This window comes from Microcebus murinus, chromosome 9 (assembly GCF_040939455.1).
Source record: "Microcebus murinus isolate Inina chromosome 9, M.murinus_Inina_mat1.0, whole genome shotgun sequence".
Lineage (NCBI taxonomy): Eukaryota > Metazoa > Chordata > Mammalia > Primates > Cheirogaleidae > Microcebus > Microcebus murinus.
In genome coordinates this window covers 56954079-56981922 of record NC_134112.1, presented here as the reverse complement: position 1 = coordinate 56981922, position 27844 = coordinate 56954079, and the positions used below count along the sequence as shown (strand labels likewise).

Here is a 27844-nt window from a genome sequence, read left to right as displayed (position 1 = left end):
AGTTTGAAACCAGCCTGAGCAAGAGTGAAACCTCATCTCTACTAAAAATAGAAACAAATTAATTGGCCAACTTAACAATATGTATAGAAAAAATTAGCCAGGCATGGTGGTGCATGCCTGTAGTCCCAGCTACTTGGGACACTGAGCCTGGACTCAAGAAGGATTGCTTGAGCCCAGGAGTTTGAGGTTGCTGTGAGCAAGGCTAACTCCATGGCACTCTAATCCAGGCAACAGAGTCAGACTCTGTCTCAAAAAAAAAAAAAAAAAATAAGTATTAGTTTTCTGAGGTCAGAGATATTTTTTGTTTTTTTTTTTTAGAAAAAAAACTTTGCTGGCAGTTAAAACTTTAAAACTTTCTTACTACCCCTCAACAAATTCAGAGCCTGATGCTGTTTGTCATTTTTATACTAGTAAATTACATGATTCTGTTCAAGGAATTAGAGTCTAGCAAGAGTTACTTTACTAAGATCCTGATTTGTTTTTAGTTTTTACCCTTATTCTTCCTTCCTTTCTTTATCCTGGCTCAGCTCGATTCATTTCCTTTTCATGAATCCTATGAGTAGGCTGCTGTATGTTTGAGACCCCAAACTGCAGGTGAGTTCTCTCTCTGCGTTACTATGGTGGTGCTCCTTTGCCCGTACAGCATCTCTGTGGTGCAGTCTTCTCATTTGCCAAGCTCCACTTCACATTCCTGCTGGGCTCAATATTTTCTGCCAGCCACTTCCTTCTTGCAGGAGACTTGAGGGAGGATGACTCCTCAGTGTTCCACCTTTTTTGCTTTATAGTCACGGGCCTCCCATGACCATAGTGCACATACTCTGCCTCTGCAGTCTCACTGCACAGTGACCAGCTTGTTGACAGCTCCTTTGCAGGCCACTTAGTCACCTTGACCAGCCAGGCCTTGTGCCTGCAAGTGGTATATACACTTTGATCTTTCCTGATTGATAGATGTTATATATTCCTTATTTTACTTGAAGTTGCTTTTAGTAGGATGGGAGCACTGACTGCTGCTGGAAAAATGTACCCTTTTCCCCAGCCCATGCCCCTCCACACCTCATGTATTGGTTGTTTTTTTTTTTTTTTTTTTTTCAATATTTCTTCCTGCAGGCCTCTCAAAAGTGACTGAGATTTTTTAGAGTACAACCATTAACTCTTTCCTGTATATTGTATGGAGAGAATGCCAGTATTTAGAATGTTGAAACTTTAACCATTTGACATTTGTAATTTTTCTGCTAGGAGTCTCACTGCATGGAAGTGAGAATTGAAAATTAATCATGTAAATTGCTAATCTTTGAAAGATTTTTGCAGGATTTCTGCCTGGGAGATCTCTACTCCACAAAGAGTACTTTGTGACTAGGAAGGAAAGTAGAAATCCAGTTAATATGACTGCTGTCTCCACTCTCTAATGTTAAATAGATTTCAGAATTTTTTTGAACCATAAGCCATTGACTAGATGCTCATTGCAAAGTAAGCTATTTTTCTCACATTAACAATTATTTTAAGAGCTATAAAGTGATTAAAACTTAAAGATAATGTCAGGAAATTAGGAAAATTCGTTTTTAAGGTTTAAAAGTTCTCAACTGTACATACATAGTTCAAATGGAAACTGTCTTATTCTTTACTATTTCTGATTTTCTTCCTTGTGGGGCTCACATACCTCACTAGGTTGTATTGCTTGAACCTTTCTCTGGGCCTTTGAATTGTTTCACTAACAAAATGGACCATGGGTGGCTATTCATCAAAGCTCATTATGCCTGTGGAATCAGCACCTCTCTTGTGTATGGATATTGGGATCTAGAATGTCCCATCATCACAGTATGGCAGCTGCTGACTCAACTTCCAGTACTCTGGAAACCCAGAGCTAGACAGTCATGCTAGAAACTGTGTAGGTTGTGTTACTTGGGTGGACTGCCCCTGGATTAGAGAAATGCATGCGCCATAATGCCTGCAGTTGTGCTTTTCATAGAGCCAAGTACACTGTTGTTGATTAATAAATAATGGGTTGTTTATCTTGGAATTGTTTTTATTGGCAGATACCCTGAAAGATTCAAAGGCTGTCTGTAAGTGAAGAATGCCCTTGTTGTTTATTCAGTGCCTTGCTTTTCTATTGTGTGAGGGCATTTGGGGAAAATTTCCTGAATATCAAACCATAAGTAAAATTTAGACAGTTTTATCCCCAGACTTTCAAATAGACGATTGCACTACACCCTGTTTTCAGATGCCTCTGATGGTTTGGATCTGTGTGTGTCTGTCTGTGTGGCTGGAGGGCAAAAAGGGCGAAGGGAGGATGCAGCCCAGAAGTTACAGTCTGGGCTGTAGTCACCATCTAATTGTATCAGTCACAGATAGCTTACGTAAATCCAAGGACATTTCTGTTTGGTTGACTGCATGTCTAGCACAAGCTAGCTGCCGAGAATTCAAATATAAACATGTGCAGAGTGAGAGGTGGCAGCAGTCACATGCAGAGTGGGTCAGGAGAGGTGGACAAACAGATAAGTTTGGTGGTTAGTAGAAGATCACCAAGGTGACAAGAACAGAGCAAACTGCATTTTGGCAGGGGAAACAGTGTATTTGAAGATGTGTGGCATGATCAGCAGTGGGTGTTCTTGGAACTGTGAGTTGTTCAGTAATGCTGAGCGTAATAAAGTGCTGTAGGAATGGCCCTGGAAAGATGGGAATAGGGTTTCGGTACGGAAAATCCAGGGCCCTGTCTCTCAAACAGTAATAAATTCCTCTAGGACATGTGAAGCCAACTGATAGTTTTGTCATGTCTTCCATAGCTTGTGTCCTGTGCTCAGATGTTCTCAATATCAAGGAATCAAGAGGAGCCTGACAAATCATTGATCTAATTTGGTATCAGGATAGCAGCTGTTGTTAAGTGGGAAGGCTACTTAATAGGTCCCTAATTGTATAAGTGGCCATTTATTTCACTGGTAGTATTTTCATGTTGGATTAGCATAATGGCAAGGACTCAAATCATGAGGAGACCCTGTGTATGGAGAGAGTGAGGGAGAGTTTTGAAAATGGCTCCTGGCTTTATGACTTGCATGACAAGGAAAATGAAAAAACAACTCAGGAGGACACATTTTTATCCAGCACACCATTGTGTCCCCAGTGCTAGCAAATCAGCAAATCATGTTGGCTATGTATTAAGTGTTTAATAATGGTGATTAAACACACATTGCATGTGACATAGCTAGTCAAACATCCGATATGTAAAAATTATTTTTCTTGGGGTTTGTTGGCACCACTGCTGTACTTCACAAGAACCAAAGGTTAAAATAAGATAATTGGCCAAGCAGTTAAAACACCTTTCGATGGGGAGCAAAATCTCAAATAAAACTAATCTATAGTGAGTCAGTTTAAATTGTAGGAGATGGAACTTTTTTAATGCTTTAGAGAATATACACAAAAAACAATGAAAGCATTTTTCCAGTTGAATTTATTGAATTTATTATGAAGTAATAGGCAGAAGGGACTTAGAAACTAATACAGCTCATTTTATTTAATTTTGAAATCAATTTTGTATGTTTAAGGTATAAAACATGTTAGATACATATATCAATTCATAGTAAAATGGTTGCAACAGTGAAACAAATGAATATATTCAGCCTCTCTTAGTTGCCAATTTTTTCTCCTGTGGCAAGAACAGCTGTAATCTACTAATTTAGCAAAAATCCTGAGTACAATACACTATTATTAACAGTAGTCCTTACGTTGTACATTTGATCTTTAGACTTGTTCATCCTAATATTTGCTGCTTTGTTTCTCATTTTACTTATTTATTTTTATTTTTATTTTTTATTTCTTTTTTTATTTTGCCATTGACTTTAGTTAAGAGTCACTTGTCTCTCATTTTAATATAAAACAAAATGTGGTTCTGAGAGAGAGAGGAGACCACATATGTGTGTGTATGTTGGAGGTTGTATATATTGAAATGATGAAGTTAGAAATCTTTTATTTTTTTAGGTGCTGGTGAATCTGGGAAGAGTACAATTGTGAAGCAGATGAAGTAAGTAGATTTAAACATTAAATTTGTTTTCTATGTTTACCTTTCCATCAAAGGAAATTAAGGTTCTTTTTTTTCCTTTTGTCTTGTTTAGAATTATCCATGAAGCTGGTTATTCAGAAGAGGAGTGTAAACAGTACAAAGCAGTGGTCTATAGTAACACCATCCAGTCAATTATAGCCATTATTCGGGCCATGGGGAGGTTAAAGATAGACTTCGGTGACTCAGCTCGGGCGGTAAGTTATTAAGTTTGTCGGAACAGGCCTGATTGATGAGTAAACAGAATAACTTGCATGTTAATACCATATACTGTATAAAGTAGGCATGTCAACTAGCAGGATTGTTTTATAGAAGGAGTCGAAAGGATAGAAGTGAGTAAAGTGATTTGAGTGTATTAGAAGTGAGTGAAGTAAGAATGTATAGGATTGTATAATCTTTCCTTTATAGCTATGCTTTCTTTATCAGATGATCAACTGAATAATCACTACAATACTTTCTTTATAGCATGTTATATTAGGTACACCTGTATCCCCATAACAACTTTTAGTAGATAGTGTTGAGTAAACTATTTATACTGGCCCTCTTCAAAATCTGTTTCTATAATTTGGAATGCTGAAAAGAGCTAATTATTTGTATTCATGCCCAGACTAAAAAGCAATCTAATCTTGAAAAATGAAAGCAGTATAAAAGTTTGCTTATCTTTGAAATAGAAAAATATTGGCTATGAAAACATACGTACAGAATTTTAGAGCTAAAGGAGACCATCAGAAACAAGCTAGTTCTATCCCTTTATTTTGCCAAGAGAGAAACTGGAATATATGATTGAAAGATTGCCATATAGCTAGTGGTAACCAAGGCACTGTGCTTGTGCTTCCTTATTTGGACCAGTAAGTTGTTTCAGTTTGATTTGAAACAGGCCTGAATCAATCCAGAGGATACCTTCTTTTTTTTTTTTTTTTCCCTGAGCTTCTGTTTGATTGCTTAATCTGTTTATTTCAAGTCCTTTATTTGTGTATAGGTCATACTTTACTGTGATTCTTTTTTTAATGACTAGTATAAAACTTGACCAGAAACTTTTAGCCAAATCTCTAGCTTAATTTTTAAATACCTTTTATACAAAGTAGATGTATTATTACGTTGTTATTATTTATTTTTATAGTTCCTTTGTATTTGTATGCATTCAATATATGTGTGTGCTATCTGCCTACTAATACTATGAAAATTTTGTGTATAGAGACTATAACTTTTTCTTTTTGTCTTAGTGTCAGCTAGATTTTTTAACATACAAACCCAATTCATACTTAATATGAATGAAAAATGAACAAAAGGATCATTAGGGAATATGCGTTGGAGAAGTTGGCAAAATAAACCTTATTTTTTTAGTAAGTTACTTTAAATTTTTCTTATAAGTTACTGGGCCATATTTATTTGCTAAGGTTTTTATTTTAAACAAAGATTTAAAAGCTTAATGTGATTCATTAAAATTTTTCAAGTAGATTTCAAGATCATTTTTAATAATTTATGCATATATCATTTATTCATTTAGCAAATGTTTTTTGAGCTCAAAAGCATTTGCTGAATGAATAAATGATAAATGCCTAAATTACAGATTGAATGGGTAGTAGATAAGGCAAAAAATGTTGTGGATATGATCAAATCTTATTTCACAAAAGACAATTTAGAAGAATGTTATGAATAGTTATTAAAAACGATCTTGAAATCTACTTTGAAACATTAATCACACTAAGCTTTTTAATTTGGGCTTAAAAGAAATATACAGAAGGGAAACACTCTTAGATTAAGGAAAAAGAATTAATATAAATTGCACTTTATAGTAGTTCCAATTATAGTAATTTAAACCTTTTATCAAATTCACATATACAGTATTCTGCATTCAGATTTTATATATGGTTATAAGAGAGAAAAGTTTTGTAGCCTCCATTTTAGGAGATAATGAAGGGTCAATCAAGCAGCTTTTATGAGTTCTTTTTCCTTTTTAAGTTTTTCTCTCAAGAAATACTGTTTTTTTCCTCCTTTTTAAAATTTTTTTTAAAACCTAACATGGGCGTAGTTTCAAGATTGGAAGTAACTACTTTCTCAACACAAGCTTTTTTTTAACCGGTTTTCTATGCTTAGGAATCTATATGTGGGACTGTTTTTGCTCATCTTTAGTCCCACTCTTTTTAGACTCTCTCTGGCTATTCCCCAGTAACTATTTTCTTCCTACCTTCAGACTATTACTCCTGTTTGCTTTAGCCATCATTAACTCATTCACACAAATGTCTTCATGTTCTCGTTGGTTCTGGGCGGTCCACTAAATGCTCTGTGTTGCCTCACCTGTATATACGCTTTTACAGTACTACTTGGCTTTTGGAATTGTGTTATGGAAGACCAAGATGAATTAATCATGGCCTGGACATGAGGAAGGAACGTTTGAACCTAGTATTGAAATGTGAATAAAGTTTTCTAGACAAAAACAGGGAAAAAGCATTCTATGAACAAAAAATAGTATATTCAAAGGAAGTCAGTATGTTTCTATTTCTGAAGTGACAGTCCTTGGAAGTATTAACTTTGAGTTGAAGGTTAACCAGATATTTAATTTTGATAAGTACCACAGATTTACTCTCTCCAAAGAAAAGCAACGTGAATAATCTTTTCTAACAACCATGCATCAATGTCTCTTTTCCCAGAGTCTAGCCAACTCAGATATTACTGTTATCAACATTTTAATTTTAAACATCTGATGAATGTGAAATATTATCTTTCTTTTTATATTGTTGGTTTTTAGTGAAGTTGAGAATTGTTTTAAAACATTTTGTCTATTTGTATAATATTTCTCCCGTGAACTCCTGTTAGTAATCTTTACTCAGTTCTATTCGGTTGTCCTTTTCACATTGATTCATTTTGGCTGTTAGGGATATTAACCCTTCATTTATATATTGCAGGTATTTTTGGCTAGCATATTTCTTTTACTTTTTTGAACTAGTACTTTCCTTGTTGCAGAACTATTAAGGTTTTCATAATCAATTTTGACTTCTCTGTGTTTTGTTAGAAAGGCAATTCTTCACCCTGCAATTATTTTTAAAAATTTCCTAATTTTTCTAGAATGTTTATAGTTTATTTTTATATTTATCTCTTCATGTGCCTGTAAATGTTATTTTTATTTGTTGCTAGGTTGGATCTAAATAAATTCTATAATATGATCATCTCTTGCTGTGCAGCCACTTATTAAATAATCAGTCCATTCCTCAGTGACTTGAAAATGCCCTTAGCATTAAATTGGGTATGTTTCTGGACTCCATTTTTTAAATGTATGTATTAGTTTTTTTCCCACATCAGTTAAGCTTGTTTCATCATAATAAAAATGGAAATAATGATGACATCTACCTTGTAGGGTTATGAGGAATAATGCCATAATGAATATTAAGCACTATGACATGCCTTGATCATAACAGATGCTCAGTAAGTGTTGTTGCAGTTGTTGTTGTTATATTTTATAGGTATTATTGTGCTACTGTATTATTGTCAGAATCACATTATTTTAATTTCTATCACTTCATAGAATTAATTGGTATCTGGTAGAGTAATGTAACTCCATCCCATCCTATCATCCTTTTACCAGATATTGAGAGTTGTCATGCATTTCTCTTCCAGATGAATTTGAGAGTCAGTTTAATTCCCCCAATCCATAATTCCTCCCAAATTGAAACAAATCCCAATTCCCCCAGGATTTGTTTCAATCCTGTTGAAATAAAACAAACAACAAAAGCCTGTTGGTATTTTGATTAGGATTACATCTTATTATGTAGGTTGATTTGGTGAGAACTGAGTAAAAAGATGTAAAATTTTAAGAAATGGTGACTGATTTTCTGTGGTTTGCTTCATATTTGGCAGTTATCTGATTTGCAAAAGAGATTACACATTAGTTATTCAAAATGAGAGGAAACAAAATTGTTTTCAAGGCAGGCATTGAGCAATCAAATTTTATGCCTAATGTCCTATCAAGACTTTTTCAAAATGAGGGTTGCCTATCTGTGGATGATAATATATTGATAATTCGGATTATTATGTTTCTAATAGTGTGAAATTCGAGAACTATTACGTAAGGGCCTATTAGCATGTCTCAGGCAGTAGGCATGTTGAATAGTGGGACTCAAAATGTGGTCCATGGATCATAAGAATAAGCACAAAGTCAGTATAGAAATTAAGGATAAATTTTTAGATGTTTCTGTCAACTGACAGAGTAATTTGTATGTTAACTCTGATAGTTTTAAAAATACAGATTTATATTTTGTATGTTATATGGTTTTATTTTTCTGTTCTGACATAGGTTGAAAACAAATAAAAATAAACCAAAACACTAATTCTTCCTCACAGATAGTTCGAGAAGCACTTAGTTGAAATACATTAGGCCAAGAGAGAACAGGAAACCTTGGCTTGAGTTGATCTAATCCCTCTTTTCCCCACCAAGCCTCAGTATGCTCCTGTATAATGGCCACTTTTCTGTTCCAATAATTTTGTTGCTAATTTTCATTAGTTTGTTTATGCGTATCTGCCACATTTGTCAGATTGCTTTTGAGAAAGGTGGTATCAGTTTACCTTCCTGCCAACAGTTTATGAGTGTCTTTTCTTAGCACTCCAGGCAGCCAAAATTCAGGAGTCTTAGATTTAAAAAAAAATCTTTGCTAACTTGTTATAATATTAGTGAATTATATGTTAATTTAATTTGCATTTTAATTTTTAGTGTATTTGTACAGTTTTCCATATCTTTATTCTTTTTATTTCTCTGTGTTTGTATCTTGTTTCTTTATTCATTTACCTGTGGGAGTCTTGATATTTGATTATCTGTTTTTTTTGTTATATGTATATATATATTAACCTTTTGTCCACTAGTACAAAGATTCTGTCACATTTTGTTTTATTGTCTTTAATGTTATGATAATACTGTATTTTTTTTATTTTTTAAATCTTCTATTATTTCTTCCATTATGTTTAAATGTAGAACATTCTCTCTCAACTGAAGATTTACCAAGTATTTATGCTATTTTTAGAGTTTTTTAGGGGAGTGCATTTTAACATTTGTTTCTGTTTGTTCTTTAATCTCTCTGAAACTTGTTTTGTTGTATGCATGGAGTAAAGATCTACATTATTTTATTCCTCTTCAGGTGGCTATCTAATTATCCATCAGTGTTTTTTAAAATTATTGTATCCTTCCCTACTGATTAATCTTTCCCACATTTATCATATATGTTGAGATATGGGATTTTTTTCTGCTGTTGATATACGTTAATACCAGACTGTTCTATATCATCAGTCCTCAACTTTTTTGGCACCAGGGACCGATTTCATGGAAGACAGTTGTTCCACAGACTGGGGGAGGGAGGATGGCTTTGGGATGATTCAAGCCCATTACATGTATTGTGCAGTCAAACCTCTCTGCTGATGATAATCTGTATTTGCAGCCACTTCCCAGCTCTAACATCACTACCTCAGCTCCACCTCAGATCATCAGGCATTAGATTCTCATAAAGAACACACAACCCACATTTCTCACATGCACGATTTACAGTAGGGTACATGCTCCAGTGAGAATCTAATGTGTCCCACCTATCTGACAGACAGAGCTTATGCCATGATTTAGGTGATGGGGAGTAACTGTAAATACAGGCAAGGCTTTGCTTGCTAGCCTGCCACTCACCTCCTGCTATGTGCATTCTGGTTCCTGATCCATCACAGACTGGTACCTGTCTTGCGGCCCCGTGATTGGGTACCACAGTTCTACGTATTGTAGGCTTTTAATACCTGATAATATCAGCCCTCTTTTCCCAGTCTTTTCCAAAATGTTGCTAGTTATTTTTACTTGTTTTTTCCAGATGAATGTTTGAATCATTTACAGTAGTATTCTGGTTTGTGTTTGAAAACTAAGATGAAGAAACTTACGGTTTTTTATTATTTTGAGTCTAAGAAATATTGACATAGGATGTGGCAAAATGATATTAACTATCATTTCCAAACTAATGTGTGCCTCTAGCACAGTTTATTTCTACTTCCCTCAGTTCACTTATCACATATTTCCATATCTCTTTTGACAGCAAGTTCTATTGTTGATACAAAGAACACTTAAACATCAATAATTCTCCATTTTATTAATTTAATAAATGTCTATACATTTAAAATAGATTCATTTATAAGATTTATAAATATATGCATAAATATTTAATACACTCATAAATAGTTTCCCTTCTTGACATAGCTCATGCTTCATGGTAAATTCACCAAAATTTAGTCAAAAATTTTGCTCTCTGCAATTTAGATAAAATTAAATTATTTTATTTTTAAGCTTTTCTCTCCTTTTGAATAATCTTATGGGAAAAAATTAAAATGAATTCCTGTTTCCTTGCCTCAAGTCATTTATAATTTGATTACATATGTGTTTTTGGAGAAAATGTGTTTTATATTTATGTATGTTTTAAAAGCAACTCTTAAATATCCCATATTGGCACCATAAGCCATGGACTGATGAATCCATTAAAGGTCTTAGGAATTTCCTTAAGGGTACATTTACTTGTGTAAGGACAGTATAGGCTGTCTTAGACTTATAGGAATGATAATGCATGCTGTAAAAATGTGGTAGGTTAAATATGTAAATTGGCTAATGTTATTAATGAAATTATTAAACTACACTACATTGAAACAGGATTTCCATACATAGATCAGTCATGATATCAACATATTATCCTGGTGGCTAAAGTTGCAAAGCTATCGTTATTTTTTAACACTCCTTTATTATATTATTTAGCTTCTATTTTAGAAGGGCTTTCTGAGATTATTTAAAGTCTTAATCTCATCCATAAATTCTGTCTTCTATATAACAATAGTCATCTAGCCTTTGCTTAAAAACCTCAATCTTTTAATACCCTTCCCTTTTTTGTTTTTTAGATGGCTTTGATTGTTAAAAAGTGTTCCTCTTATTGAGTTGAAATCTGATGTCTTTTGCTCTAAGAATGTTCCTTTTTCTGCTCTGTAGCTAAACGGGAACTCTACTCTTTCTTACCTTCTATGATTATTAATATGTGAGAAGATAGCCTTTATGGTCCGTCGAAGTCTTCTGTTGCCCATCCTGAGAAGACTCTTCTGAATTCTTATAAAGTTGCTGACAGCTTTAAATAACATGTCCAGTCACTAAATAAGTACAGTATGCGAAGCGTTCCCTGACCATCACTGGGAAGGGGGACCTATTAATTCATCTCTTGACAAAATGGCATTTCATAGCTCCTTTCTGAGTTCTCAGAGCACTCACCTGAACTGGAATTTACATTCCGTAAATCATCTTATTTTCTTTTAGTTATTAGTAATTTGAAAACATTTGCCTTAGCTACATCCAAGGATTTTTCCTTGCTACTCTCAAATAGATTGCCTGACAAATAACATTTCTTTCTTTTTAATACCACAAAAGAGTTCCTTTAAATTGTTTTACTAACTTGTAGCCCTCCTGACCAAACTCCAATCTTCTCTTCAGTAATCCCTGTCCTTTTTCTTCCCTGTGTCACACCGTTTTGATGCACTCATGTTTATGTTTGTAAATGTTCTTAAGTAGTCTTATTTCACATAAATCTTGCAAAGACCTTGTTCCATGGCAAGATCATTGTCATCATTCTGTACTTTTTAAATTAGTCCTGTTTTAGACAATGACTAATTACTACTAATTATTGACTTACTAATTTATATGATTAGGTGATTAATTAGCCATGGGACTTTTAAGTTGCTTAAGCTCTCTGTGCCTTGGGATCTTTTAATGCTAAACAAAAGATTAGGTGGAATAATTTTTACAGTGCCTTCCTGCTCAAATTTATTATCTGAAAGCTCATCTACAGACATCTGAATGTTCTGCTAATGACATGGAGGTGAATACTCCAATTTTTCAAGAAGAGGCTATTTTATTCATTTTGTTAGAGACTTTTAAAAAGTTATTTGAGGTTTACAACTTGATGTTATGAGATACATATAGATAGTAAAATGGTTACTATAGTGAAGCATATGAACATAACCATCATCTCACATATTTTTTATTTGTTCCAAGAGCAGCTAAAATCTACTTATTTAACAAAATACCTAATACAACTGTATTAACTATAGCCCTCATGTTGTACATTAGTTCTTTAGATTTGTTCATCCTACATATCTGCTACTTTCTATCCTTTGAACTACACCTCCCCATTTTCTTTTCCTCCCACCTGCTTGTGGTAACCACTGTTTTATTCTGTTTCTGTATATTTGACTTCCCCCCTTCTTTTTTTAGACCTGAAGGACATTATGAGAAGTGAAATAAGCCAGACGCAGAAAGAAAAATATTGTATGATCTCACTTATATGTGGAATTTAAAAAAAGAAGAGACATTTTTGAATGCCACAGAGAGAGTGAAATTTATAAATATATCTTCCAGAGTTTATGTCTTTTCTTCAGGCCTTTTCCTGAAAGTTTAAAGGGAATGTAATTTTATGAACCATACCATAGGGCATTAGTTGTTTCTGTCAAAAACTTTACTGAAATTGAATGGAAGATATTATAATGAAAGCTCATTTAAAAACTTAGGTGGTACTTTTCTAAAATAGAGAGATTATGTTTGATGAAGTTTAATAAATAAAAATGTTCAAATTCAGAAATTTCTCATGTATAGGTATTTGTTTGGAAAATTGAATAATTGTTTACTGGAATTAGGTTAATGGTACTCAGAATGACTTTGAAAGCATGTTATGTGGGGTTTATTAAGGATATTGTGCACGTGTTGCTTGCTTGCATGCATTTCTCCTGTGATTTACTAAAAAGGGAAACATATGCTTGAATAATATGTTCCCATGCTGAGAGACTTAATTATTTTTCATGATGGGTTCCAGCTGAAAAGAGAATTTTTCACAAATTGGCAACAGGATAAATTTATACTGTCAGCTAGTACACTCTGCTAGCCTATGTCACTAAATGCTGCTTCTCTTCTGTACACCTTATCATAATGTGTGCCATCACTTCATAAGCGTCTGCTACATTTTGGAAGAATGCCTCTTGAGAGAAATTAGGCATCATCCACCCAGTTAACATAAAGCTACATTTCTCAGGCTAAAGAGAATTCGCTGAAGCTAGCAACATCACATCTCTCTCTTTTTTTATTAACTGTTATTACCTGGAGACTAGAGTTATGTTACTTGGTATGGTAGCTGCTACCCACATGTGGTACTGAGTACTTAAAATGTGTGTAGGCTGAAATGAGATGTGCTTTATGTATAAAATGTACACCAGGTTTCAAAGACTTAATATGTATAAAAAAGAATATGAACTATGTCATAATAATTTTATATTGATTACATGTTAAAATATTTTTATATAGGTTAGGTATGTCGTTAAAATTAATTTTTTTTTTTTCTCTTTTGTGATTTTAATTGAAGCATTACTATTCATTTCTTTAACTCTTATAAGCACCAAATTTTAATATCTAAGTCAATGTGGGAGAAAGAAACACCATCAAGAACTTCCCTCCAGAACAAAACAATGATGTTCATTCCTCCAAACATCCAAATTGAAGGTCTACCAAAAAAAAAAAAAAAAAAAAGCCCACACAGAAATAAAAACAAAAATCACATTCTAGGGGGTCAGTGCATTTAGCAGTCTTCGCTGTGCTGTCTAACTGTCCTTCAGCTGACTTTCAACAAAAATAACACCCTAGCTCATCAAAATATACATTTCCCATTTGCTTTTTTTAAATTAAAAATAATTATTAAAGAAAACTTTAAGGAATTCACAATCAATTGCCTGACTCGTTTCGATGTCATGTACAGCATATGGAGGTCAGGAAGGTTATCTGCAGCACATGATTGGGGATATTCATCTTCAAGGCTTAGCTTTCTTCCACACAGTGTAAAATACCCACAATTCCAAGTATGAAGGGACACAAACGATCTCCTTCGAGAATTCCACAGGACAATACAGGCGCCCGAGCTGTTCTTCATAGAGCGACAGGGCTTCTGTCAGATTGACACAGTTCCCCTGTGTGAAATATTTCCCATCCTGCTTCAATACTTTCATGGAGAGGTCAAGAATCAGTCTGAGAAACTCCCATGTGGAATCTTCTTCTGGAGACGTGGAGATTGGAACAGCCGTCAAATCATTAATCACATAATCAAACTCTCTCCCTTCTTTGGCGTACCTCTTCAGTACTGGAATACAGTCTTCTATTAGAACCTGATAGCAGTCTCCTTTAAGATTGTCTAAGACATCACCGCACGTTTTTCGCATATATTTCTTACATCCATCAATCACCATTTGGTCAATCTCTACCATAGTGACCATCTTTGGTTTCAGTTTGACTATTTCACATAATATGCCCCCATCTCCACCTCCCAGAATCAGTACGTCTTTGCCAGTGTAATCTTCTTTGCCACTGCCCATGATGGCCCGGGTATACGCCAAGTCACTCTCTGCCAAATTAACATCCCCGCTAAGAATGAGAATATTTCCAAATTGCTTTGAGTGTAAAATTTTAATGTTTTGATACGGAGAATCTTCATCATACACCACTTCATCAATGTCGTATTCAACCAGGCGCCCGTCAGCGGTGGGCCAGTATCTGTCGATGGCCCCTCCTCGCACTATGGGTGGTAATCGCTTCACCCGTCCAGTACTGTCCTGGTTCAATTCTTTCATTCTTTCTTCAACTTTGTTCAGAAGTGTGTCAATTTCTTCCTTGCTCTGTGCATCGGTATCATAACTCTGAAGGTCCAGTAACACCAAACCATGTGGGTAAATTCTCAAATTGGCAAAGCTGCCGTTTTTGTTTGTGTAGGTTGCTAAATAGCCGTGGTCCTGCCAGGTATGCACCGACTCCACCATCCCCTGCTCCTGGAAAATGGACTGGAGGCCTTTTAGAATGGTCTCGCCATCAGCTTTGGCGCCGAGCATGAAGTCGAGCGTGCTGTGCCGTGCTGCTGCCATAGTGAGGCGAGGCCCTGTGCCATGCCTGGGGGAGGCGACCGCGGGAGACTGGGGGGCCGCGCGGCGTGTCAGGCTGCGGCCGGCGGGTAAAATTAATTTCATTTGGCTTTTTTCCTTTATATATATTTTTAAACTATTTATTAGAAAATTTAGATTTCATTAGTGGTTCACATTATATTTCTCTTGGACAGCACTGATCCAAAGTGATTAATTACCTGTAGATCAGAATAACTGTAAATATTAGTAGCTTCAGAATTTAAATTTGTATGCAGTATTTCTTAATTTTATAAATGTTTGTGTGCTTTCTTCTGTTCCCTATGAGTATTTCTACTCCAATTGTATGCTTATGTTGTTTTCTATGCCTGGATCAGCAAACACCTGCTCCCAACTCCTGCCCCATTGAGTTTAATGTGTGCATACTTTAAGGTCTCCTGAAAATCTCACACCATTCCATGATACTATTCCTGCTTACTCCACATTGATTTCTCTCTTTTTCTGAACTTATTTTGCATCTATAAAGTATATGAGAAAGCTAACACCTAATTATATGTTAAGTTATTTCTAAAGGTATCATGCGTTTCATAGATTAGAAGCATTTTGGGAATGGAGTAGCCAGACATAGGTTCTTCTGTATTCTCTAAAATGATCATCTTCAGTACAACAGCAAGCTGTCAGTGAATAGTTGATTAATGTTCCCTTCATGGGCTATAACTTTAGTCTTTCTTCAGCTTACTAATGCCTTGAGAGATATTACCAATATCAAAAACATAGATTTATGGTTTATAATTATGCTCTTTTGGTTACGCCAATTATAAGTGGTATTTTAGAGAAAGTGAAGTTATGACACTTCAATAAAAAACATGAAGGAAATTCACTATCGTATTTTTAAACTTTATAATGTTCTCCTTTGTACTTTTTATCTCTAATGTCTACCTTTTTACTTTTAAAAATGTTCTTTGAATATTCAGGATGATGCTCGTCAACTCTTTGTGCTTGCGGGAGCTGCCGAAGAAGGCTTTATGACGGCAGAACTTGCTGGTGTTATAAAGAGATTGTGGAAAGATAGTGGTGTACAAGCCTGTTTCAACAGATCCCGAGAGTACCAGCTTAATGATTCTGCAGCATAGTAAGTAATCATAACTTCGAACTAAACGATCATGAATAATTACTTACAAGTCAAATATACCTCCAAGTCAATTTTATTGCAGAATTGGCTGACACATTCTTGTACAACTTAGGATATTCATGATGACAATATTTGAAAACTTTCTGTCTTTTTTTGTGTTTGTAGATGGCAATGCTGTTATTTCTTATGTGTTCAGTGGTGTCTCAAGAGACTCATGCTTATGTAATTTTAATTGAAACATGCAGAATGGGACTGTTTCCAGTATATTTCCAAGAAAATAATTGAAATTTCCCAAAATTCACTCTGAATTCAGGTGTATCTCTGGTTTTCTTGGAGCTAGCCAAATGAGAGGATAATTGATTAGAGTTTTGTTATTATACTAATGGTGCCTGAGAAAAGAGGTACTTGCTCAATGATAGCCACCTTAATTAGGGATTTTTTTTGAAGGGATGTGTGATAATGCTAAGATATTTTCTCACTAAGTAAAATAGCTCTGCACTTGAAAATTTTCAATCTTGTGTGCCCTGTTTCACTAGACACTGTTCACCGATATTTATGTATAGTTCTTGGAAGAAAAATTTGCCTTGATTTCCAGGCAGTGGCCCCAGAAAGTTTGCAAAGCAAGTTATGATAAAACCTAATCAGGGAGCTTTCTGTTTGGTAATCTACATAGAATTTTAAAAAATCAAGTGTTTATTTCCATAATTTGGTATACATATTCAAAAATGTCAGATAAGATATGTGTAGCATTATTTGCTCTTTAAACATGTGCTGTGCATTTATTTTATTTTCTAACAATGTTTCTTGACAGCTCTTTCTTGACAGAGCTGTTGGCTCTTAGGGACACAAGTAAGGATTAAATAGAATATTACTGGTTTTAGAAGGTCCTGGTAAATGTATGCACTTTGCCACAGTGAAAAAAAACAAATGGTACTGAGGACCTTATCATAAGATACGTTATTTATTGACTGTCAGAGTAGGCCCTATGTGTTGTGTGATTTAATGTGAGTGAATAATAATACACATCATTGTATCACCCACAGCAGTCTTTATAAACATACATTTCTTTCTTTATATTTTACAGTTATAGAAATCACATATATTATTACATATATGGTTTATATATATGTAACTTAATTCTTATTGAATATGTAGCCCATCCCTCCAACTGATATTATCACTTCTATGAGGAAATATTCTTTTACCCACTGAGTGCTCATAATGTGATGTACTGCATTTATTTTGAGGTTATTTGATTCATATGTATGTTCTGACGCTTTGATTGTTTTCTATCTCTGCCACTACATTGTAACTTCAGTAATGTCTGTTTTTGCCTAATGGCGTATCCCCATATAGTCATCCCTCAATATGATATTGTTTAATACTTATCAATTAATAAACAAGACTTCACAAGAGGTTAAAAGACAAATTAGGAAAATTACTTAGAGGAAGAACACAACACTTAAGACATAATATTTGCTTTGGCACCACTGTAGCATCTACAGACATATTTAAATAAGAATCACTATTGTAAGGAGAAGATTATTCTCAGATGAGCCCAGCAAAAGAGCTACTTCAATAATTAAAGGGTGCTACTTGGTCATGATAGGTTGAAGTCCTCTTCCTCACCATTTGGGGGGACTTCTAGACTCCCTCAGTCTCTTGACCAAGACCCTCTCTCCTGTTCACACTGCTTGGAAATACATTGAGAAAAATGTGTTGCTTCGGCTTCCCATTATTTTGTTTCTAGTAATTCTGACCTTAAGATGGAATAATTTAGCCTTTTTTTTTTTTTCTTTTTTTTCCGGCGACAGAGTCTCACTGTGTTGCCCAGGCTAGAGTGCCGTGACGTCAGCCTAGCTCACAGCAACCTCAAACTCCTGGGCTCAAGCAATCCTTCTGTCTCAGCCTTCCGAGTAGCTGGGACTACAGGCACGCGCCACCATGCCTGGCTATTTTTTCTATATATATTCTTAGTTGGCCAATTAATTTCTTTCTATTTTTAGTAGAGACAGGATCTTGCTCTTGCTCAGGCTGGTTTCAAACTCCTGACCTTAAGCAATCGCCTGCCTTGGCCTCCCAGAGTGCTAGGATTACAGGTGTGAGCCACCAAGCCTGGCCTAGCCATTTTTTAAGATGAAGGAAGTAATAGAAACCTTCTCCATAGTGGTTAGAGAGCATCTTGATTTCTCAGTTCCTGAGATGCTGGGATGCTGCCAGGTTGCTCATTAGGACTGTGATCATTTAAAATGATGGAATTTTTCACAGTACATTTTTTTTCCTTTTTTTGTCTTGATGAAATATAAATATGTATTATTTTTAGAGGCTATTAGAACTATGGCGTTTAATGATTAAGGGATATCAGTAAAATCTTGTCATGGCTTGTTTTATTTGTTTATTAAATCAGATTTTATTACAGTAAAATATTATGTATATTGAATTAAAAGCACAGATAAAGTACGAGGAGATTATCACCAATGTAATAATAAAATTCTCTTAAATTCAGTTAAATAATAAGTAACTCAAGGTATCATCTATGTATTTTAGTATCAACCCCACTATGTATACTTGAGTGTCTGAAACATTTTTGTTACTAATTCAGTATTTGGATAGTTTTCTAACTGTATCCCCAACAAATCAAATAAATTGAGTTCCTTTTGTTTGCAAGACCAGGTTCTAAATGGCCAAACCACAGTTTCAGAGGGTAATATCAGTTTAAAGTTTCAATAGTTGGCACCTCTCTATTACCTACATTTATGTTCCAGATTATTGGTCATGTTACTACTCTAGTATTACAGAATGTGCAGTGATGCTTCCCACATCTAGCTAACCTTAGGACTGATTTCAGACTTCTCATTTAGGGCTATACGTAGCTTACTAGTGGCCTTACTCTCTAAGAAAGAAGATGTGACTACTTTTGTCTCTATACTGACTTACAGCTTCTCCCAGAGCAGTAACATTCTCTTTTTTCTGTTCCATTATTCATGTTTCTATGTGTACCCCTCACTATCAGTGAATCCTCCTTTAATCATCTGGGTCCACATTAATCTCTCCATTCCTGGACTTTTTGTGAATTATTGACTCTACTGTATAATTTAACACAAAATAATTTATATTGAATGATATGATACCATTATATTTTTATATCACAATGTATTTAGCATCATTGGCAGAGAGTATTAGATGAGTGACTAATATGAGTGTTGATTTAGAGAGCAGTAAAATGCAGAGTAAAGGAGCATGTGCAATGTTTTCCTGTATGTAACATAACACTGGCTGAAAAGAAACATCCCATTCAGCCTTTGACCGGGGATTTCCTCACTACTTGCTCCAAAATTAAGGCTTTAAAAATCTGCAACAAAAGTGTGATGTCTGGAGCACAATGCTGCATAAAAAACTGTAATAAAGAATTTTTAGAAACAAACTCATGTTGTGCATTAGTTTGAGTGTCTTTTAAAAAAGTTATTCTCTTCCCTTTGAATTACTAATCACTGTTCTTAAGAAACAGTGTACACATTTTAAAAATACTAAAAGAGCTTTGTGGCTAGAGGAGAATAAATGTTTTAATTTCAGTGGGAGTTATATAAGATATAGAAGCTTAAACTGGTTGTTTTATATCATTATACAGAAATTTTAAAACTTAGTGATTTCAGAGTATTGCATGCATTGAAATGTGTTTTATTCTTTAAGATGATCTTTATTGGCTATATTTACTTGTTAACATATTGTTTTGCTTATATTTTTCAGCTATTTGAATGACTTGGACAGAATAGCACAACCAAATTATATCCCAACTCAACAAGATGTTCTCAGAACTAGAGTGAAAACTACAGGAATTGTTGAAACCCACTTTACTTTCAAAGATCTTCATTTTAAGTGAGTAACTTTGAAACATATGATTTCTAAATTTACAGTAAAACACATTGTGTTAGAAATAAAAGGCATAATAACAGTTTACAGCATTTTTACAGTTAGAAATTATAGTTGAAAGGAAGCTTTTCTTAGATGATTATACAAAAGAATTTTGCAGTGAAACAGGGCAAAAAGAAGCATTTTTAGAAAAAATCTTTTTATTTTTATTTAAGAAAAAATAGCCAGGAAAATTCCTTTGCTATAGTTTTTGCAGTGATTTAAACAAAAATAGTTTTTGGCTTCAATTTCTAAATAGAAAATACGCTCTAATATATAGTGTGTTTTGGGAAAGTTTTGCCATCTATTTTTAGATAAAAAGAGTTTTACTGATAGAACATATGCTTATTTATGGAAATGTTAAAAAAGGGTGTACCTTTTTAAATGTTTTCATGAAAATTTTATTCATAGGGAGCTGATGTTTGCAATTTTTTATGTACATTTAATTTAAAGTGTACTGAATATTAACTTACTGAGTCTGAGTAGACACACACTGAATTGTAGCCCTTAGAAATGGAGGAGATGTTGGAGTTCATTTTGTTCAGTCCCTTCATTTTATAATGAATCAGGCTCAGGGAAGTTCATTGAAACATTACATTCCAATTTACAGAACCACATTTCTCTTTTTCCAATAAATAACAGCGTTCAAGGTATGAGAAAAACTGTTAGATATACAACCAAATGTAATGTTTCAATTTTCAGATTCTTGTTTTATCTGTACAGCCTTCCTGGTCAGTTACTTAATCCATTTTACCCTTCCAGGTCATCTGCTACCTGCTTTTAGGTATCATAACTTTCTTCTTCGGAGTACCTACTTACTAATTCCACTGTGTTCACTCAATCAAAATTGCCATTAAGTGTGCATTATTATTCATCATTTCTAATCACCTTATTCTAGTTAAAATAATAACAATAAAATTATGGAGAAAGTGGTTGCATATCTCATATAAAGATATATACATGAACAAGATAATTTAACATCACAGGATTTTTTACTAAAACAAAACTTGTGTTTTCATAGAAATCTCAGAGGACTGTCATGTTATTTGATCTTAAAAACTATTAAAAATAATTTACACATATTTCTTTTTCCCCCTTAGTATTATTTGTTTTAGTATGTTGAAGCTAAACAAAGGGGCTAGCAGAAGTTCTTTTTTAAAATCTGCTAGTTTGTAATAATTTAAATTCATTTAAAATGTCACATTTCCTAAGTACCAGTTAAGTTCAGCAGAAGGGACACCAAACACAGAACCCTTAAAGAGCTTGTGAGGGAGCCCTTCTGAGTTGACAGTGCCTAATTTATATAAATATGACAGAGTCACATTATTCATACTATATTAAAACCCATGCATTCCCTACATTTCCTATACCATATAAATTTTTCACTAATATTCTTGGAAGTAAAAATAATAAAAATACTAGAATTATATGCATTGTTAGATACATAGCGGTTTTTTGTTCTTATTATTTTTCTTAGTTTAACAGATAGGTTTTTGTTTGTTTGTTTGTTTGTTTTTTTAACCCAACTAGGTTGAGATTGATTTTAAGAAAAATGCAGCTGCAGTCATGGGCATCCATTAGATGCTATCTCACTTCTGCAGAGCTTTATAGATATGTTGACTCAAACTGAGGACTCTCCAGTTGGCACTGCAGAAAATCAGATTAGAAAAGGCATTTATGATGTGTTTTATTTTTATGATAATTTTTGTAATTTTCATATTCCATATTTTTCTGAGTTTTAATATTTTAGATATTGTGAGGGATTAGATAAGTCATTTGTTATCTGCTTGTGATATACTTTTTTCAGATTATTATTTAGTAGAGGTTTTGAGTTTCTTCGTAGAAATTCAAGCTTCACATGTCTGTGTTACTATATCCCCTTAGCTTTTATTCTTCTCCATTCCCACAGTAACAAAAAAGTAGAATGAATAGAAGATAAAAAAGCAAAAACAATAAACTGTTAAATCATTCTTAGTTTGTTAAAAAGTAATTTATCTGCATATGGTTTGCAAATGGAGTATCCCATATTGTTAGCGAAATTATTTTTCCCCTTTTACTTTGATTAAAAATTATATGATTTAAGATAATTCTAAATAAACCTTTAATATGAATTATGGATTTTTGTTTCTAATGCTCTGAAACAGTAATGATAATAAAGCAGAATTTCTAAAATCATCTTGAAAAAAGCTTCCTAGTCAGAGATAATTATCAGTTCACCTCATAAAGAAAGTTAACTGTTACAAATCATGAGCACAGTTAAATGTATGCAACTATAGTTCTGATTGCTTCCCTAAGTATTTTAAGTATATTTGTTACTATCATTTGTCACTAACTTATCAGTGGTTTATGTAATTGATTTTTAGAGAACTGAAATTTAATTTCAATTTTCTGTGACCACTTACCCCCAAGAAACAAACATTGCCCTGCTTTCTTAAACAAAGATATAGATTATAATTTAGTTTATCTGACAACATTATCATTATGCTTTAGTATATGGTATGGTTTTACATGTGCTTTTAATTTTTTTCTGTTTTCATTTTTTTGTAAGCTCTCAGTGGACATTTTTTGCTACTGATATTATCTCTTATTGAAATCACTTACCTTCTTTCAGTCTGCTTACTACTACATCTAGAATATTAAATAACATGTCTGATATGAGGACTACTGTCATATTTATCTTAAAAGTGTGAAGTGATTTTAATCATAGATAAGTATACTGTTAGAATGAGACTTTAAACTTTTAAAATTAGGGCACTTTAGATTCTGATTTTTTGTTTACTTTGTTTTAATAACCATGTTCTAAAGCAAATTTAACTTACGTTTAGTTAATGGCTTAGAGTAGTCCAACCTTATCTGTGGGAGATACATTCGAAGACCTTGGGTGGATTTCTGAAATCACTGATAGTAATGAACCCCATATACACACACAAACTGTGTTTATTCCTATACATACATACCTATGATAAAGTTTACTTTATAAACTAGGCACAGTAATAGACTAACACCAATTATAATAAAATAGAACAGTTATAACAATATACTGTAATAAAAGTTATGTGAATGTCTTCTCTGTCTCTCAAAATATTGTAAATATTTTCAGGCCATGGTTGACTTGAGGTAACTGAAACTGCAGAAAGTGAAACCATGGAAGAGGGGGTTAGGAGAAGGACTATTGTATTTCTAACCAATATAATCCGAGAAGAAAATTCATGGTGTTGGGGTTAGCAAGTAAGGGTTCTAGACCTAGTTTCCTCTTTTAATTAGCTGAGTAAACTTGGTTAAAATTCTTAACAGAGAGACTGTTGCACCTTGCCCATTACATCACAGGCTCAAAGATAAAATGAGTTATTGCCTATAAAAAAATGATATAAAGGTGAGAACTCTATAAATGATAATAAATGGCAATGGCAAATGTTAAATCAATTATTGATACTTAAGGCAATCTGACTATATAAAATTCACTTTTAATCTTGGTTAGATACATTCTTAAACATTTATTTCCAGACCATACTTATCACTTCCAGCCTAGGTTTTTCAAAATTGTCATTTCAACAGCATTCAGTAAAACTGACTCTTATCATGATCTTTCCAGGAAGTCAGTTTGTCTTACTCCATTTAAACTCCTTGGGTGACATAGAATTTCAAAGCATATATTTAGTTACTATTTTCATTTGCTGACTTAAGATAAACACAGGTTTGTTAGGAACTTCAGATAAACTTTGTCTTAGTTTGGATTTTTATCATTGCTAACATACGGTTCAACCTTTGCTTTTTCTGTGTTAAATCTCAGATGCATGAGGGCAGAAATGCTTATAGAATAATTCTTCGGGGAACTCTTTGAGTATGGTCATCATTTTATAGTTCTGTGTTTCATGTTGTAATTCTTTGATTTTAACTGCTAAGTAAAATTTCAGTTTCACTTATCTTTTTGTAAGATTGGTATTAAATTGAAAATGAGGCAATAGGGCATTTTAAGAATTCATATTATCACCTCTGTGACTAGGCACTTAAGGGTCAATATCTCTGTGGAAAATTTTGCTTTAATTAAAGAATCAATAATTGTATTTTGCTACAATATTTTTGTCAGATATAAAGCCTCCCTTCTATAAAATTATCATAAGACAAATTGTATTCCTTTTCTATAGTAGTATAAATGTGTAATGGATTTTGGAGTACAACATTGTATTTATGAGTTTGATATCCATGTATGGTCAAATAGCTTTTTGCTAGTCAGTTTGGGTCACAGTACTGTTAGATGATAGTGTAATGATAAGTCAGCACCTCTTAGGATGTCCAGCATCCCCTTCCAATCCACCGTCCAAAAATCCCTTAAGAAAACTCAAATTCAATTCCTATTTGATGTTAGTCAGAAGTCTTATATTTTCATATAAAGGAGAACATACCACAGTTTTTGTTCTGTTTTTCTTAAAAATAGAAGTTCAGAATTTAAAGAACAACATATAAAATAATTAAGCTATTTTCATTTGTCTGTGTGGAGCAGTGAACAATTAGTGCTTCTTCTAGATATTATCTTCATTTAGTTTTTTCTAAATGCTAATAAACTTAAGCATAGTCTGATCATTTGTCATATCAATTCTTCATCATTTTTGCTCCCTGGCTTATGGATTAATTCTCAAAAGGATTGCTCCCTAGCCAGTAACATCAGTATTTTCCACCTGGGGATTCTGAGTCTCACCAAAGTTTGAGAACCACTGGTTTAGACTAAAAGTTCTTTGTTTATGACCAACATACAAAACTAACCGTCACAGAAAATGTGGGATAGAGTGGGTTGGATTGTTACTTTATATCTGTATTGGGTGGAGGGGATATACAGGACATTTAACCAGAGAAGTTATCTAAGATAGATTATCTTTTTGGTAAATTTATTTTCAAATTGTATTCTTAGAGAGTTTAACAAGTCGTTACCCACTTAAAATCATTTTATTTTCTTTTATTTTGTTCTTGTTTAATATTTATTATCAGCTATCCTTTTTGTATCTTAACTATTTTGATTTGTTATGGAATAGAAGCATTTTGTTATATAGGATACTTAAATTTAATGAACAATTTACTAGCTAAACCAAAAGAATGAAGACCTCTTAAGTGGTAAGAAAAGTAACAATACTAGCTAATGTACTCAGATTCAGTTTATAGGCCAATACTACTCTGTGGGGAAAATTCTTTTTGCCTGGGAATTAAATAGGGACTATTTTAATTAGTGTACCAGCTAGATAAATGGAGCCTTTAAAAATGTACCAGTTCACATAGTGTTTTCATTATATAAGTGGTTATTTCTAGGTTGCATAATGTAGTCAGTGCAAATTTAAACTTTTGTTTAACTTTATAAACTCTTGTAAGAAAAAAAGAAAAATTGTCTTTATATTCATTGATGTGTTACTACCTCATTCACTAACCTACAAAGGTTCATATTGTGTAAAAGTTAAATTTTCCCTCTAAATTTCAAGGCTATTCACTTGGGCCCCCTATGTATTTCATATTTCAATTCTCTCATTTTTTTCTATACCATGTTTTTGTTTTTTTTAAAGTAGGCAAACCTGTTTGCACCCTCTGAATTTGATTTGCTGGCCCTGCTTTTTCTTACCTGGAATGGTTTCTCCTTTACATCAGAGTCCTGTTTGTTGCTCTGAGAGTAAAAGCACTGTTTTGTCGGAGGAGGAGAGAGGCCATGTCCTCTGCCTTTCATATTCTGTGACTATGGTAGATTGAATATGTACTCTTTGATCTCTGCACTCCCCAGTTGCTTTATGTGACTTCTCAGTGTTTACACATAGCGCAATCTATTCATTTGTATTTGCTTTAATGTTCTAAGTATTCTCATATGTTAGTGAATGTCTTGTTTTTGAGGGTATTTTTGTTTTTGCTTTTGTTTTAGAGATACCCTCTCTCCCTTCAATGAAAAACTTAAAAAAACCCAGCAGGCTTTTTTCCACTTTCAGAAAGCCAATTTGTGACATTGTTTTTCTCCCATAAAGTCCTTCTCTCCTTTCTTCCCACCCTGTCTTCCTCCAGCTATCTGGAGCTTTCTTGTTAGCATTATAGAACTCCTCAGAGCTTCTGAACATTTGATGTGATGGCAACTCATTATTTTTCCTCTGACAGAATGTTTGATGTGGGTGGTCAGAGATCTGAGCGGAAGAAGTGGATTCATTGCTTCGAAGGAGTGACCGCCATCATCTTCTGTGTGGCTCTGAGTGACTATGACCTGGTTCTGGCTGAAGATGAAGAAATGGCAAGTGGAACCACTTTTAAGGGTTGAGCATAAAATATGAAGAGCTGGCAATGTTACCAATGTTTTTTCTAAGAAAAATTCTTGAGAAATTCTTACTTAATGCCTGAATTATTTGAAAGTTCACAGTCTTTCCTGTAACTTTTCTGTTTGCATAAGAAAAGGGAAGTTTACTAAAGAAGCACAGATGGAGCTGGAGAAAAAGGAAAACATTGAGAGTCAGTCTCACCTCAACCCTATAAACTTAACTGCGCAGCAGCATTTTCTATATCTGGTATCTACATACCAAATGAAAATACAGTTAGTTACGTAGTTGCCTACGGCTTATTTTACATCATTTGTTACTTCTACCAGTTTAGTAATCTTTGATATATGTTATGCTTTGCTACTGCCATGTAATCTTAAGATGTGTTTCAATGTACCATTAATTTGAGGGAAATATTTTTAAGGACAAATTTATTTTTATTTTTTTAAATTTATTTTTAATTTCAGAATATTACAGGGGTACAAACATTTTGGTTACATTATTGCTTTTGCACTGCCCGAGTCAGAGCTACAAGCATAGAAATTTAAAACTGTCATTTCAAATTAACTTTAGTACAAAGTGAGAAAAAAGAGGTAGAAATGGCGAATTTTGTAGTTTTAAAATCAAGTCTATGCAATTACAGTGTGGTAGACCACATGGTCATTTCTCTCATTTCATCACTATAAAATGTATCAATACCCTTTTTGAATGCAGATCCTACAAGGGCAGGACATAGGAATTGGAAGTCTCCTTCCCTAATATTTAGAGTGTGAGGCTAATTGAGTTTCAGCTTGTTCAATTTAATTTTTTAATCTTTAAAAACCTCTTCTTATCTTTTAATGGAAACTTAGATAAACTCTGTAACAATGACATTTCTTTTCAGATGTTTACACAATGTCCCTAGAGTATAACATCCTGCAGCAGGATGTGCCCTGCACAGCACACGACACAGTGGACACTCAGCAAGTAATGGCTGAATCCAAAAAGTGATGAGTGATGGTTAGTCACTTGTCTGGCCTAAAGTCAAAGTATGCTTGCTCTGAAATGGCAGAATTGTATTTTTGTGTTATCTTATCAATTTTTCAACAAACTCTGCTTAATTACCATTTTTGTTATTTTTTAAAATTATATCTCAGAATCTTTGCTGTTACTAACAAATTGGTTTCGGGGTTTTTTTTTTTCTATTACAGAATCGAATGCATGAAAGCATGAAGTTGTTTGACAGCATATGTAACAACAAGTGGTTTACAGATACGTCTATTATACTTTTTCTAAACAAGAAGGATCTCTTCGAAGAAAAAATAAAAAAGAGCCCTCTCACTATATGCTATCCAGAATATGGAGGTATTTTACTTTCTGTAAATAACTTACTAAGTCATGTATTTCTAAGAAACTTTTCCCAAGGCAATATTTCAGTTGTTGATCTGAATCTCTTGGCTTAGTAATTTTTATGCTTTTAAGGGTTATTATTTATCAAGTTGCATTTGAGCACAGTTCCTTAAGATGTGGATGAGATTACTGAAAATATTCATTTTATGGAAAAGCTGT

General features: G+C 33.7%; 2 protein-coding genes across 2 annotated transcripts in view; one reads left to right on the top strand and one right to left on the bottom strand.

The window, feature by feature from the left end:
* The window catches only part of GNAI1 (G protein subunit alpha i1), an 84123-nt gene that overhangs the window by 50410 nt on the left and 5869 nt on the right, over positions 1–27844 (top strand). Inside the window, exons 2-7 of the mRNA XM_012779493.2 lie at positions 3970–4012; positions 4104–4245; positions 15958–16115; positions 19863–19991; positions 26145–26274; positions 27487–27640. Of these exons, the coding sequence (XP_012634947.1) occupies positions 3970–4012; positions 4104–4245; positions 15958–16115; positions 19863–19991; positions 26145–26274; positions 27487–27640 (756 nt within the window). The remainder of the gene's footprint in view (positions 1–3969; positions 4013–4103; positions 4246–15957; positions 16116–19862; positions 19992–26144; positions 26275–27486; positions 27641–27844) is intronic.
* Positions 13412–15094, bottom strand: LOC105880286 (spermine synthase). The gene has a single exon (XM_076006485.1). It carries the CDS (start codon positions 15089–15091, stop codon positions 13889–13891), a length of 1203 nt encoding a protein of 400 aa, XP_075862600.1. The 5' UTR covers positions 15092–15094; the 3' UTR covers positions 13412–13888.